This window comes from Passer domesticus, chromosome 2 (genome assembly GCF_036417665.1).
Source record: "Passer domesticus isolate bPasDom1 chromosome 2, bPasDom1.hap1, whole genome shotgun sequence".
Classification (NCBI taxonomy): Eukaryota; Metazoa; Chordata; class Aves; order Passeriformes; family Passeridae; genus Passer; species Passer domesticus.
This window is the reverse complement of record NC_087475.1, coordinates 5,499,607-5,512,995: the sequence shown is the minus strand read 5'-3', so window position 1 is coordinate 5,512,995 and position 13,389 is coordinate 5,499,607. Positions and strand designations below refer to the sequence as shown.

The window sequence follows — 13,389 nt, the reverse complement described above, 5'->3', positions numbered from 1 at the left end:
AGCCCTGCAGCAGGAAAATGGGAAGAGCAAGGGTTGTGTGGTACCTTTGGGTAGGCTGGTACATCCCGCCGGGGAGCTGGCCTCTTGTTTTCATCCAAAAAGCTGTACTTGCAGGGACAGTTAGTCCTGAAATGAAATATTCATCTCTTAACATTGAGGGAACAGTGCCTCAAAAAGTGCCAGAAGTGCTCTGGTCTCCCAGTGGCCACCCCTCAGAGAAGCACCCCAGCCCACAGCCTCTCCCTTTCTAATGCAGTGCTGTTCAAAATGCCTTGAAAGCGTGATCCTCCTCAGGATTTTCTCCCCTTGTGAAACACCCCTGTTGCCCTTTCTTGGTCTATTTGCATTCAAGAGAGAAGCATCTGAGTTCAGGCATGTATCCATGGATACCCAACCACTTCTCCTTAAACTTCCAGTGAGCAGCGTGCTGTCCATGGCAGGCAACCTTCTCCAGGGCTGCCAGGGACCACGCTGGCTATGGGCACACCTGTGTTGATTTACTGCTGAGGGCACCCACGGAGCCTTGCTGCAGCCCACGAGAACTTCCACTGTGATAGTGTGACCTCCTTGGCTGCTGCCCCTCATGTGGGACAACAGCAGAGAGGCACGGACTTGGCAGACATCTCTGCTTGGCTCCCTGATCCTGGAGAAAGGGAGCCACTGCCAGCAATTACAGGTAATTAACACTTGCCTGGTTATTAACACTGCCAGTTATCTACTCTTCTTTCCTCTGCATATGGAAAAGCCAAGCTGGTGCTTTCCCATCTGGGCAGAGGCCCAGGAGGGACCTTATCAACAATTCCCTCATGAGGCTGCAGCCAGGCGAGGGCTGGGCCCTTCTCCCAAATGGCCTCAAACTGTGCCAGGGGAGGGACAGGCTGGACATCAGGGAGAATTCCTTCATTGAAAAGGTGGTCAAGCATTGTCAGGGGCTGCCCAGGGAGGTTTGGAGTCCCCATCCCTGGAGGTGTCCAAGGAAAGCCTGGACGTGGCACTCAGAGCTCTGGGCCAGGGACGAGGTGGGGATCAGGCACAGCTTGGACTCCATGGCCTTGCAGGGCTTTTCCCAGCTAGTTGTTTACATGGACTTTATTAATTCTTGTGTGAGGCTGATCTTCCTGCATTTTGCATTTATAGAGTCATGAAATGGTTTGGGTTGGAAGAGAACTTAAAAATCATCCGTGGGCAGGAGTGCTGCTCACTAGGTCAGGTTGCTCAGGGCCCCATCCAGTCTGGTCTTGAGCACTTCCAGGGATTTATCCCTGGAGTCCTAACATTTGGATTATCCTCTCTCAGTTTTCAAGCCCCCTGCCAAAGGAAGCAAAAATAAACCTCCCCAAAGAAGCCAAGCAAAGCATTCCATTAACTTGGTTTTTGCATTTTTGATTCTTATATTTTTGCATTGTGTCTCTTTTGAGTGATTCTCTTCTCTGTTGGGAATTAATCCAGGTCTCTTTTCTCCTCTTAACATTGATGTCTGCTGTCATTTCTGGTGGCAGTGTCTGAACCCTGTGAAAGTTATGTCACTTCACAGCTCATGGTGGTCAGCTGACTTCAACCAGCTGCTTTTTCCTGCCCTGTTTAAGGAGATTCTCACTTGATGAAAAGCTGTCTTAATCATTTCTAAAGCCGTTTCCTCAAAACTCCACTGTGTGGGGTATTAGTAGGATAAAAATAGTGAGATTGGGGCATTCCTTGCCCTAATTGGAGCTGACTGCCAGGGTCAGCTGAGGGTCAGCCAGCTATCTCTAATTCCCAGCTGTAGAAGGATATTGAAGCCTTCGTCCCAGCACACTGGGGAACACACCAGAGCCAGGATGCATCAGACCTTCACAAATGCAAAACTGGATCAGCAAATGATCATGATTTTAAATGACACCATAATGCTATTAGCATCTGCCAGTGGTGAGTGCAGAAAGCAGACAAGCAAAAAAAAAAAAAAGCAATTTGAGGAGGATGCAAATGGAGCTGCTTTGCTTTTCTGAACAGAGAGATGCACAATCCACTCTGCTTTTATAAACCTGGCTGCCCAGCCTTACTCTCTCATTTGGTAATGTAACAGCAAACATAAGAAAAGGTAAACACCCATACAGCTGTGCACACCGTGATCTTTTTCAAGGAATACAGGCACTCACAAATATTTATGTACATTAATTAAATTTAGATGGGATCCCTAATTGCAACCACAATGCATTATCTAGCAAATGACACTGCACAAGGGATGACAGGTCCAAATGAGAGCAAATAACATTTCCACTTCCCTGGGATGCCTCAGTTCCCACACACATCTCATGCCAGCTGGAGAGGGTTTGCTCAGCCACCCTGGGGTCAAGCAACCCTAGGCTGGGGTCACCACAGGCTGGTGACCCCGCTGCTGTGGGGCTCTGGTGGCTTGGGAATAAGGAACCTCAGCTCATTCCTCAGCAGCTCCTGATGGGAGCCACCAAGGAGCATCATCTCCTCAGTCTTGTATCCACATCTAGCTGCTGCTTTGGCTCCCACACCCACAGGGTGCAGAATTCTGCATGAGCAGGAGGAGCTTTCAGCAGCTGGGATGAGGGAGATGCAGCTCAGGGTAACCAAGAGAAGCTGTGACAGAGCCATGTGGACACAGCACCAAAGTGATGCTGAGCAGAGCGAGCCCTGCTCCTGCTCCAGAGACAGCAGCTGTGAGTGTGAGCTCAGAGCAAGCCAGGGTGGGTGTCTGTGCCCAGCTGAGCCCACTCCCATCTTTAGCACAGCTTTCCAGCCTCACACCCCTGCTGGTCTCTGGCTGCAGGAGCCTGTCACATCTCACCACGAGCCCTCGGTGAAGGTGACACCCCAGCTGGAGCTGGCTGCACTGAGCAGATGGAACACCCCCCATTCCAGCTTTTCTTGTTAACAGCTCGTTGTTTAGACCACAAAATATAGATTGGAAGGTGACAGGATCCGGGATGGGAATTAGTCATGGCTGCTGGGACAGTCTCGTACTTCCTGATGTGGTGTGGTGGTGACTGAGTGAACGTGAACTTGCCATAACTTCTTTTTTTGGACCTAATTCCCTGTCCACCTGTGCATCACTGTTCATCATCATCACTGTGCATCACTGTTCAGCTCTGCCAGCTCCCTACCACAGCTGAGGCAAAGACACATGGGCACACACGTTTCTCACATCACACCCAGCACAAATCAGCACACATGCTCTTGCATTTGCTGCCAACCTGGGCTTGGATTTTTCTAATGAGATTTCTCCACACACCCCAAAAAGAAATTATGCAAGTCACAGGACAGACTGCATTCCACCCTGCTAGGATAAATCTGAGGCACACATCTGAGGTTAATAATGTTATTCTGCATTTATGCTAATATGACAGCTGAATTTGGTCTTGGACTTCATGGGAAGGAGTTATCATTGTGCCTCCTGACATATCTGGATGGCAATATTTATAAAAATGAGTGATTATAAAGCCTGAATCTTTTAGCATATCTCCCACTGCCCTCAGTAGGAAACAGTTTTGATTAAGGGTCAGGCAATTTGACCCCGAGACTGTCAAGACAGCATAGTTACATTTGCTGAGAAAAATCCCCTTCACCCACATTTTGAGCAGCAGGGTATATTCCTCTCCAGCAACCTTCCCAGGAGTATTCCCAATCTCACAGTGATGATTTGTTTGTCCTAGTGGGGCACTTCAGTGACACAGGGGGCATTTTCCAGCTGAGACCACGCACCGTAGGAAATGCAATTTTTTCTGCTGCTGTTTTAATTACAGCAAAACCATCACAATGAGCCCTTGCATTAGAATGTAAATTCCCAATTTCTCGTTGAATTTGAAACGGATGATTTATAATAGCATGAGATCATAATTAGAGGAGCTGCTACATATTTATTTGGTAATTTCCCAGAATATATTGGAGCTGATTCGAGGGCTAACTTTGGTTCCCAACCAAAAGCTGCAATGTGCCGAAGTTCTTTTCCCATTCTCTCTCTCTCCCAGTAAATCTGGATGAAGAATTCCCATTCTGTATGGTGACAAATAACTCCCAAGACCTTCTTCTCTATTCCCATGGCCCAAGCTAATTTAACTGGTGAACGGCTATAAATCTTCAAATGGTAAATAAAAGCCCCTGTCCTTGATGGTTATTGGTTTCCTTGCTCTTTTACTTCTAAGCCCAGGAGATAATTCTGTGGAAATGTTGCATTAGGGTTTGAAACCAGACGCTCCTGTGGTTGGGGTGCCAAGCAGAACTTACCTGCTGCTTCTCGCTGCCATTTCCTCCCTCATCTTTTTAATGTCACGCTTGCATTTCTCAATCTCCACCACTTTCAGGCCTTCCACTGTCAACAAAGGCAAACAACAGGGGTGTTACCATGGCAAGGAGTCGCAGGGCCTCGTTTCACAATGGTGCAAAACTTCAGGGAGCTCTGCCAGTGGGGTTATCCGGCGAGGAGGCAGCAGCTCCACAGCCTGCCTGGGTTCTCCCACGTGCAGGTGCTGCCAAAGCGAGTCGGGATCTTGGAAAGCCACAGGAATTCTCTGCTGCCAATGCAGATAACAGCCTTCATTCACTCAGTGGCTATAACAGCTCGGCTTCTCCCCAGCAGCAGGCGGCTCTTCTGGTGCCTTCACCCCTCGGCTGCAGAGCAGGAATCAGAGGAAATCCTGAGCAGGAAAAAGCCCCCCTCCCGTGATGGGATGATAAGCAGGGCTATGCAAACACGCCCGGTAGGATTAGAATTCCCATTAAGATAAAAGGTTTTAATACAGAAGTTCATGCAGAGCATTAAGGAGCTCGGAGAGGCATTGCTGGACACAGAAAAAAGAAAGCGAGAATGCAGGAGGGAGAGAAAAAAGGTTGAAAATTCGCCTCTAATGATAGATTTTTTTTTTAAACTATTGAAATCCTGTCACTTCATTTTGCCGATCAATTCTGTAATCAAAGCTTATTTCCACATGCAGCACAGAAAATCCTATATTTCCCTTCTGCATGCAATTGTGAGAGCCATGAGGCAAAAAGTTTGATTGCTTTTTTATGCAGCAGGGCACTTTATTCCCCGTAGCTGAGAGAGCCCAACGCAGTGAGAGTGTGAGAATAATTGTCCCTTTTCTCTCCCCCTCGTTGAACTGTCAGTGTGATCAAGGACACAGCACCATTTATAACTCCATGTCATTCACATGCAATCATTTCACAGCTCATTTGTTTACTGAACTCGTTGTTTGCATGGAGGAAAATCAGTATTCAGCAACTTTCTTCGAAAATCGCAGTCTGGATCACACTTATCTGGAGAGCAAGTGATAAAACCCTGCCTTGAAGGGCACAGCTCTGGAGATAAGCAGAGACCTCGGTTTTGTTTACCTTTATGAGAGTAACAACAAAGATTGCAGCTGGGACTGGGAAAAGGGAAAGAGATGTGTCTGAACTAAGCCCAGAATGCCATATATTAGGAGAGGAAAGGGAAAGGGGCTTAGTTTATGTTTGTTTACAGGGATGCTCTCTTAAAAATCCCATTTAGACAATTATGTTTTTTCGTCTGTCATTGTTACAGGCAATTTCTTTGGGTGACAGCAAGCTGCTGTCCTGCTCATTGGATATCTTCGTTCTGGATACCTCCCCGCACTTTTTTTGGGTGCTTTGTTCAACTGCAGATAGTCAGCTTTAGCTGACCTGCAGGCCCTGTGCTGCTCTGTACCACACTGATGCATTCACCTGGGAGAAATTCCATTTGCCAAGTTGTCTAATTGGTGGCCAGTGCCTGTCTGAAGCAGAGGGAGCCAAGCAGAGTTATCAGTGACAGGGAAGTGGGGCAGGCAACTGCAGGGAGAAGAGGAGTTCTGGTGCAAAATGGCAGCCCTGAGCATTTTTTCATGCTGCATCTCTTTGGTTTTCATCCCAAATCTCTCTGGGGGAGCAGAGAATTTACATAATTATTTTCTTAAGGTAGATACGAAGTGATTACAAATTGCAAAGGATTTTTTGCCAGCTTCTTTATTCTTGTGTGGGCTGCTGTGCAGAGTAAGTCAAGCCACTGGACAAAGCATTCCCAGTGCTTGCTCTGCATGGGCTCATTTTCCAAGGGGAACTGACAAGCTTTAGCTGGGATTTAAAAATCAGCTCAAAGATTTGGCTCCCTGAAAACACAAATGGGAAGGAAGCTGAGAACACTTCTTGTGAGGTGCAGATGTAGTGCTGTCATGAGCACTTATCCCCACACACACGTCCCCTCTGGGCAAGAAATCCTGGAGAGCACATGTGAAAGTGGTGGAAAAGGGATCTCTGAAGGAGGCAGGGGAAAAGGCAAAATAAAAACACAATTCTTTCCACATTTGGCTTGCAAATGATAAATGGCCATGTCATGTGCACTGATTAAGGGTCTGTTACATTATTCTGCAGAGAGAAATACCTTCTGAAAAGACCCTGTGCTGTCTAAAGAAATCCTTGGGCTGAATCCAGCAGTGAAACATGGCTCTCAGAGCAACCTCTGGGAGCCCAGCTCAAGCAGGGAGGTTGGACACTCCCTCTCTCCCACGGTTTTGCTTCTTAAACATGACAGCCCGGGGAATTATTTCAGAATGCTGCAGACTGGGCTCTGTTGCAAACTCTGGAAGTCTGACTGGGAGCAGACAGGCAGCCCAGGGAGCTCCTTCCCACAGACTGCTCCATCAGCTGCTGGTTCCATCAGCAGTGGGACCCACTGAGGGAGAGAACCCTCCTTTGGGGAGCAGGGAATTCAGTCCAGCTGCATGGCCCAGCAGCTCTGGGCATGCTGCCTTCCCTAAACCAGCACTAAAGTGCTGCAGTGGGCAGGTGCTCAGTTTTTTCCTGCCAGGAATGGCATGAATGCCTTGGTTACCTCCCTCCTGGGCCATGAGCTGCCAGTGTTGAGAGGCAGAGTGTGTGCCAGGGATCCCAAAAGCAGCCCCTAGCTGGCTGGGATCGTTGCTTTCTTGGGCTGCCAAGGGGAGACAAAGACCCACAGCTTACCTCGTTTGCTCTAATCCATGGCATTTAGCCCTGAGCAGTGGAGCTGGTCAGAAGTTTCACTGAAAATGCAGAGTGACTGAGCTCATTTTTCTTTTCTCTTTTTTTGGGGGGGAGTCAAAGAATAAACCAGCAGAGCCTTGGGAGAAGCAGCAGCCAAACAGACAAGGAGGAATTCATAGCTGGGTTCCTTTCTGGGGGTGGGTAAGCTGCAGGTTGCCCCCTCCATGGACATCCTCAGCACCAGGAGCCTGAGGCTGGGGTGGCCACAGGGAGAGGCTTCCCTGCAGCTGCTCTGCAAATGAGGACATTTCTTCCTCTCTCTGCTGACAAAGGGATCAGTCTCTCTGAGCAGCTGCAGGGTCAAGGTAGCTTCTGGTCAGGGGAAGTTTCAGGAACCAGAAACTCTTTTTTTTTTTTTTTTTTTTTTCCCAGCCAGCCCTAGTGGGAAAGTTCTTTCTGCAGCTGTAGTGCTGGGAAAGGCTCTCCCTGCTCCTGACTTCAATGCTGAACATCCTCAAGGATGTGGGGTTTGAAGTCAAAATTGGATGGCAGCACCTTATTCACGCCCCTTCCCTGCCTCTCTGGGACCTATGTTCTGCCTAATGTACTGAAACAACTCAGAGGCTGCACAAGGGGAAACAAAACAACCCCAAAAGCCAGGAAAGGAGCTCATTGACGGGGTGAATTGAATTTGGCTGTTGCACTGTAACAATATGGTCGTGTTACAGTGCAAGGAATGACTGAGGGAGCTGGGGGTGCTCAGCCTGGAGAAAAGGAGACTCAGGGGTGCCCTCCTCACCCTGCACAGCTCCTGAAAGGTGCCTGTGCTCAGCTGGGGCTGGGCTCTGTCTGCAGAATGAGAGGTCACAGTCTCAAGCTGTGCCAAGGGAAATAGAGGTTGGACATTAGGAAAAAGTTTATTCCAGAAAGGGAGATAAAGCTCTGGAATGGCTGCCTGGGGAGGTGGTGCAGTCCCCATCCCTGGGGGTGTTTAACAAAGCCTGGATGTGGCACTGGGGGCCAGGGCTCAGTTGAGCTCTTGGGGCTGGGTTGGACTCGATGGTCTTGAAGGTCTCTTCCAACCCAGGGATTCTGGAATTCTGTGGGGATGGGACTGACAGCAGAAGGAGGGTGTTACCCCTGGAATTACAGACCAGACAGCCCCAGGGAGGGTGGGATCAGCTTCCCCAGAGTTAGAGCATCAGGGAGGGCAGAGGGATGGGGAGGTCACTGCTGGGGGCAGGAGGTGACAGACACCTGGGCCACGGGGACACCGGAGGGCTGGCCAGGGGATGGGAGGTGGAGATGGGGAGGTGGGTGGTGGAGACCCTCTGCCACAGGGGCATGGGAACAGCAGGACGTGGCCCCACAGCTCAGTGGAGGGCCCAGCAGCCCCTCACAGGGAGGGCAGGAGGAGCTCTGGGTGCTGGCAGCACCAGCCAGCCCACCCTGGTCCCCACACCAGTGCCACCACAGGCTCCCACCATCCCCATGGGCTGACCTGTGGCCTTTGGGGCTCAGAGCTGGCCAAATTACAAGGGATTAGAGAAAGTGGAGGAGCAGGACAGGTCAGAGGTCACAAGGCACCAGTTCCCACTGTGATAGGAATAAAGGGACACTCACATTCAACCTTTTTCTCCAGCATTGCCAAGTGATTAGCTACTTCCGTTTTCAGTTCATTGATTTTAAAAACCCTGGAAAGAAAACCCTCATGTATTAATGTCATACATTTAATGCTCTAGCTACCTTAGGTGCTAAGAACTTCTGCTAGAAATGCCATATTTGTGTCTCTAAGATTGATCTGCCCAGCCCACATTTGTCATAAGGAAAAGCTAATTTTCCATGGAGATGCTAACATTGGGGCAGAAAAGACACGTGGGTTTAATTTTCAGAAAAATTAACAGGAGATTTTTTTTTATGGCCCTGGCAATATCCCGTGGCTCTACAACACTTCATCTCCCCCTCTCTCAGCAGTGACTTGCTACTGTAGCCCCCCAGGGAAGCAAAGTTAAATTGATAATTGTTGAATCGGTAATTCATAATTGTCCAAGAGCAGCGTCTTGGTGTCTGCACACTCTGAAACCTCCTCCCCTCCTGCCGAGTTACGCTGCTGATTTGCTGGGCTGTGGTGGGACTGATCTGTCTTATTGAAACCAGCTGGGATTAAATAAGCAGCTACACAGATGTTGAGAAATCCTCTCTGAGGAGAGACATTTTTGGGTGATAAAGGGAAAAATGAAACAAATCTGATCATTTGACTGCTCATTGAAGAAGCATTTCTTTTGCTTCCTAAGAGGGAAGGAGCATTTACTACTTGATCTCCTTTTTAGATCAAAGATAATCACTGAAATTGCTTTTGGTTTGAGCTACTGTATTGCTGTCAGCAGGAAATAATGTGTCCCAGACCTAAATTTGGCAGGCAGAGTGGGATTTGAAAGATGTCTTAAATGCCCCTCTGCCTCCTGTGAAAATTTCACTTCAGGCTGATAAAAGAAATAGCATTTTAAATTAATAATGATGTTCAGTTTCTTACCTCGAGAACTGCTCAGCAATCTGTCCCAATAAATTCTGGAACAATTCTTCTTTCTCTGAAAAAAAAACAGAAGAAAGACATGATAGGAAAAAAAAAACAAAGGAAAGAAGACACAGTCAGCCCTTCTGCAGAGTGGTGTCTCCAGGCTTCCAGCTCTGATGGTGAGGCCAAAAAATTGTTTTGGTCCTTTGAAGAGTGACAGGGTTTGGGAATGACCCCTTGTCTCACCTGCCTTCCTCTTCCTGCAGATTACAGCCAGGGTTTCCCAGAATTTTTATTTTTGGGAGGCTGGGTCTCTGAGAGGTGGCTTGTTTTAAGGCAGCACTTTCTGGGGAAGAGTCCCTTTCACAGACCTTGGGTGGGACACCCAGAATCCCACCTGGCTTCTGGAAGATCCTGCTCACAGCTGGTGTCTCTACACCACCAGCACTCTGTGACAGAGTGCCCACGAACACCACGGCTCATGAACACTAAATATAACCCAGCCTGCCTTTCAGTTTTATCCTGGAGACCAAATTTTTTTTTTTTTTTCTGGTGCAAATGCCTAAGGATTGTGCTGCCTTGCATAAGCTCCAGGCAAACACGAGATGACAAAGTGCTGTCCCTGCAGAATGAGGTCTGCCCTTCCTGGTTTGTGGGATGGACACAGCAGGGCACAAGTTTCCCAGCCCCTTTTCCCTTGAGAACACAGCTTGGACGGAGCTGCCACAGGGATCCTGTCAAGATCCCATTGTTCCCTGAATTCCTGCAGGCAGTGGCCACACTGGGAGCCCTCGTGGGCTCTCAGGATCTTCTGCTGGCTCAGGAAAGTCAGCCTGATGAAGCCCCAGCCTCTTCCCAAGATAATTACAGGATTGCAATTCCCAACACAAGGAAAAGCAAACAATCCCTCAAAACAGGACCCTAGATTTCAAGGGACAGCACACTTTAGGAAGGAAGAAGTATGACAGCAATATTTTAGTATGTCCACACAGAAGGGGGAAGCACAAATCACCTTTGCTGAGCCCTGAGATCTTGTTTTGGGATTGTTCCCTCTTTCCCCCACCAGCTAATGCAAACTGCCCCAAAGTGCTGCAGTGACTCCTGCACTGGGGATATGCTCAAGGAAAGGAAGCATTGAGTGCACTCACAAACACACTGCAGATTACAGAACACCTATTTATACCCCACACAGAAACACCCCATGGCATTTCTGCAGATACTTCTTGTCCTTCCCCGAGGGAACACAACACTCACAAGTGCAATCACCCAGGCAAAACACATCAGACAGAAATACAGCCCAGCATTTACCATTTATTTCTAAATAATAGCTCCTGTACCTGTTGAAAGGATTTGCAATTCCTCGGGTATTAGAGACGTCAGCAGTACTTGCCAAGAGCATTCACATCACCGGTCCAAATAATTTGCCTGTTCCCCCATGTCTCAAAACTGGAGCAAGCATTCTGTGCTCTGAAAGTCTCAGATCTAATTCCCTCTTTTTTCTCCTTTTTTTTCCACCCCAGCTCCCAGCAGAGTGGCTAGCAGAGAAAACAGATTGGTTCTTCTCACAGAGACCCATTTTCCAGTTTTCTCACAAAAACCGAGCGCTGAAACAAAAGCAAACGCCGCGTCCTATTTAAGAGAGGAGCAAAACTTACCGTGGGCAGCACCTGGGATGGCACAGAGTCCAACAGGGAAAACAAGCAGAGAAAGCAGAGAAACCCGTGTCCTCTCTCTTCGATGCTGCTCAGCCCTCTGACAGTGGCTGGAGCGTGCCAGAGACTGACAAGTTCCCTATAAACACTGTTCCAGTAAAAAAAAAAACCAAAAACCCAACAATCTTACTTTCACTCCCTCCCCCTGTCAAAACTCACTTGGAGTACTAAGAAATTCCCATCCAGGGAACAGTCAGCTGCAATCTGATGTTTATGGATGTAATAAAAGACTTTCAAAATGAAGATGTATGTTTTTATAACCCTAGGGTGCAGTAAAGATATATGACTAAGAGTGGCAGTTCGCCTCATCTTAAAGAGACAAAGATCCATTTCTCTGCCCTGCTCCTTTCTGAGGAGAAGACCTCTGGTAACCCCGGGTTCTGAAGAAAATGAGACATTGCTCTGACATAATTTAGTCTTGTTTGTCCCCTCCTTTGTAAAATAGGAGGGCTAAGTGTGCTTTTGCTCCCTTCATTACCCTCAGCTTTTTTTTTTTTTTTTTTAATACCTCTGGGCAGGGCTGAAGCCCCAGGTTCACACAGATACCTTTTACCTCGGATTGCTTCCTTTGTTTTGCTGCAATTCCCTCTCTGAAAAGGAAATCCTGCTGCAAGCAGCACTGGCAGCAGCTCTGGGTGCTTTGCTCAGGGTCCTGTTGCAGCATCCCCCAAAAAAAACCCCTTTCTTCTCCCCTCCTGCCAGCACTGCAAATGAGCAATATTTACAAACGCAGGTGCTCAGCAAGTCAGGTGTTTTGCAGCTGACAGAGGACAATTAGAAGCCCCCAGAAGATGCTGCAATGGTTAATGCTGGGCAGGGCCAGGCCAGCTCAGGCTTCCCCAGGCTGCCCAGGGCTCAGTGCCCCGCTGGCTGCGGGCACAGCCACTCCTGCTCTTTGCCCTGTGGCCTCTGCCAAGCTCAGCAGGCAGCTTGGCCAGGACACCGTGGAGAAAGGAGCTGGTCTGCCTCGTCTCCAGCAGGTTCTGGGAAGAAAGCAGGTGAGGGGGAATATGGCACAGCCTTTTTTCCCGTGATCCCCGCCGTGGCCGGGTGGGAGGCTGGCAGGGAGAGCCCACCTTCCCTGCCAGGCTGGCACCAGGGGCACGCTCAGCCGAGCTGCCCTGGCACAGATGGTTTATTAGCCACTGGCAGGCACCCTCTGCCTCGCACCACCCTGCTCAGCAGTACCTCTTCCTCTACCCTCTCACCCTCTGGGATCACGGCCAGGGAGCCACCTCCATCCTCCCACTCTCGTGGCTCCCTTTGCACCCTGCCAGCCTCTGCCACCCTGCCAGCCTCTGCCACCCTGCCAGCCTCAACAGGCTGTGAGCAAGGAGTCCCTGGGGCTGTGGGGGTGGCTTGGCTTCCCCCTGGCTTTTCTGCTTGGGCCAAGCAAGGCTGGCAGGGCATGGGCATCTCCCTTTCCTTGCCAGCATCAGGCTGGTGAATTCCTGCCCTGTTTCTCACAAATGCTTCTGCCTCTGGCTCAGGCTTCTGTCTGCATTTCACTTTCTGTGGTTTGCTTGGATCAGGGCAGTCAGAGTAATTAAAAAAACCCCACAAGCAGCCAGGTGGACAAAAGCCTCGGGAAGGGGTGAATTTCAAGCTCAAGCCCACATCCATGAATCTGTCACATGGAGCCCCAGACCCATGTAATTCACAGCTCAGGTTAATTTGGGCTGTTGCATGCAAATTCCCCATCAGGTGAGCAATCCCAAAGGAGCTGGCCTCATCCCAATGCACGCATCCATGTGGGATGCAGTAAGGAGCAGCAGTGGGAGGAGGATTTTTCTCTCCCAGTCTCTGCCTCCTCAGTCTTGCCTGAGCTGAGAGCAGGAACAAGACTCCAAAAGGAGAAGAGAGAGATGCCAGAATAAGAAGATGTACACACCGTGACAAGCTTCTGTTGTTTTACCATACCAAACCACACAAGACCTCAGGTATTGAATCATCCAGGGGAAAAATCATCCCTGCAGATGTCCAGTGCAGCCACTGCTGGGCTTTGCTGCCCTAACTTTGGAGCAGTAGAAAAGTCCCTGAGAATGTTTTCCTGTCCTGTCAGGACCACAGTGAGTCAGGCTCACTTTTGACTCCACAACAGCTCCTTTCTCTGCACTATCAGAAATAAAACAGATTTCAATTTTATCCCTCAAGAGGGTGCTGCTAATAGGGTTTGTTCATTTAATTGTCACCCCTGTC

At 49.0% G+C, this 13,389-nt stretch overlaps 2 protein-coding genes across 8 annotated transcripts in view; one reads left to right on the top strand and one right to left on the bottom strand.

Annotated features, from left to right (window-relative positions):
- WDR4 (WD repeat domain 4) overlaps nt 1-11,306 on the top strand; it is a 66,057-nt gene extending 54,751 nt beyond the window's left edge. Inside the window, exon 12 of the mRNA XM_064406769.1 lies at nt 10,999-11,306. Coding sequence (XP_064262839.1) covers nt 10,999-11,115 — 117 coding nt within the window. The 3' untranslated portion in view covers nt 11,116-11,306. The remainder of the gene's footprint in view (nt 1-10,998) is intronic.
- The window catches only part of PDE9A (phosphodiesterase 9A), a 51,501-nt gene that overhangs the window by 17,889 nt on the left and 20,223 nt on the right, over nt 1-13,389 (bottom strand). Inside the window, exons 1-5 of one of the 7 annotated variants that reach the window (XM_064406737.1) lie at nt 11,134-11,263; nt 9,497-9,551; nt 8,587-8,657; nt 4,234-4,318; nt 45-126 (exon numbers count right to left, since the gene is read on the bottom strand). In XM_064406737.1, coding sequence (XP_064262807.1) covers nt 45-126; nt 4,234-4,318; nt 8,587-8,608 — 189 coding nt within the window. In that variant the 5' untranslated portion in view covers nt 8,609-8,657; nt 9,497-9,551; nt 11,134-11,263. Of the gene's footprint in view, nt 1-44; nt 127-4,233; nt 4,319-8,586; nt 8,658-9,496; nt 9,552-9,724; nt 10,027-10,815; nt 10,992-11,133; nt 11,264-13,389 lie in introns of those variants that run through there. The other 6 variants (XM_064406740.1, XM_064406745.1, XM_064406736.1 and 3 more) reach the window with 6 other exon arrangements.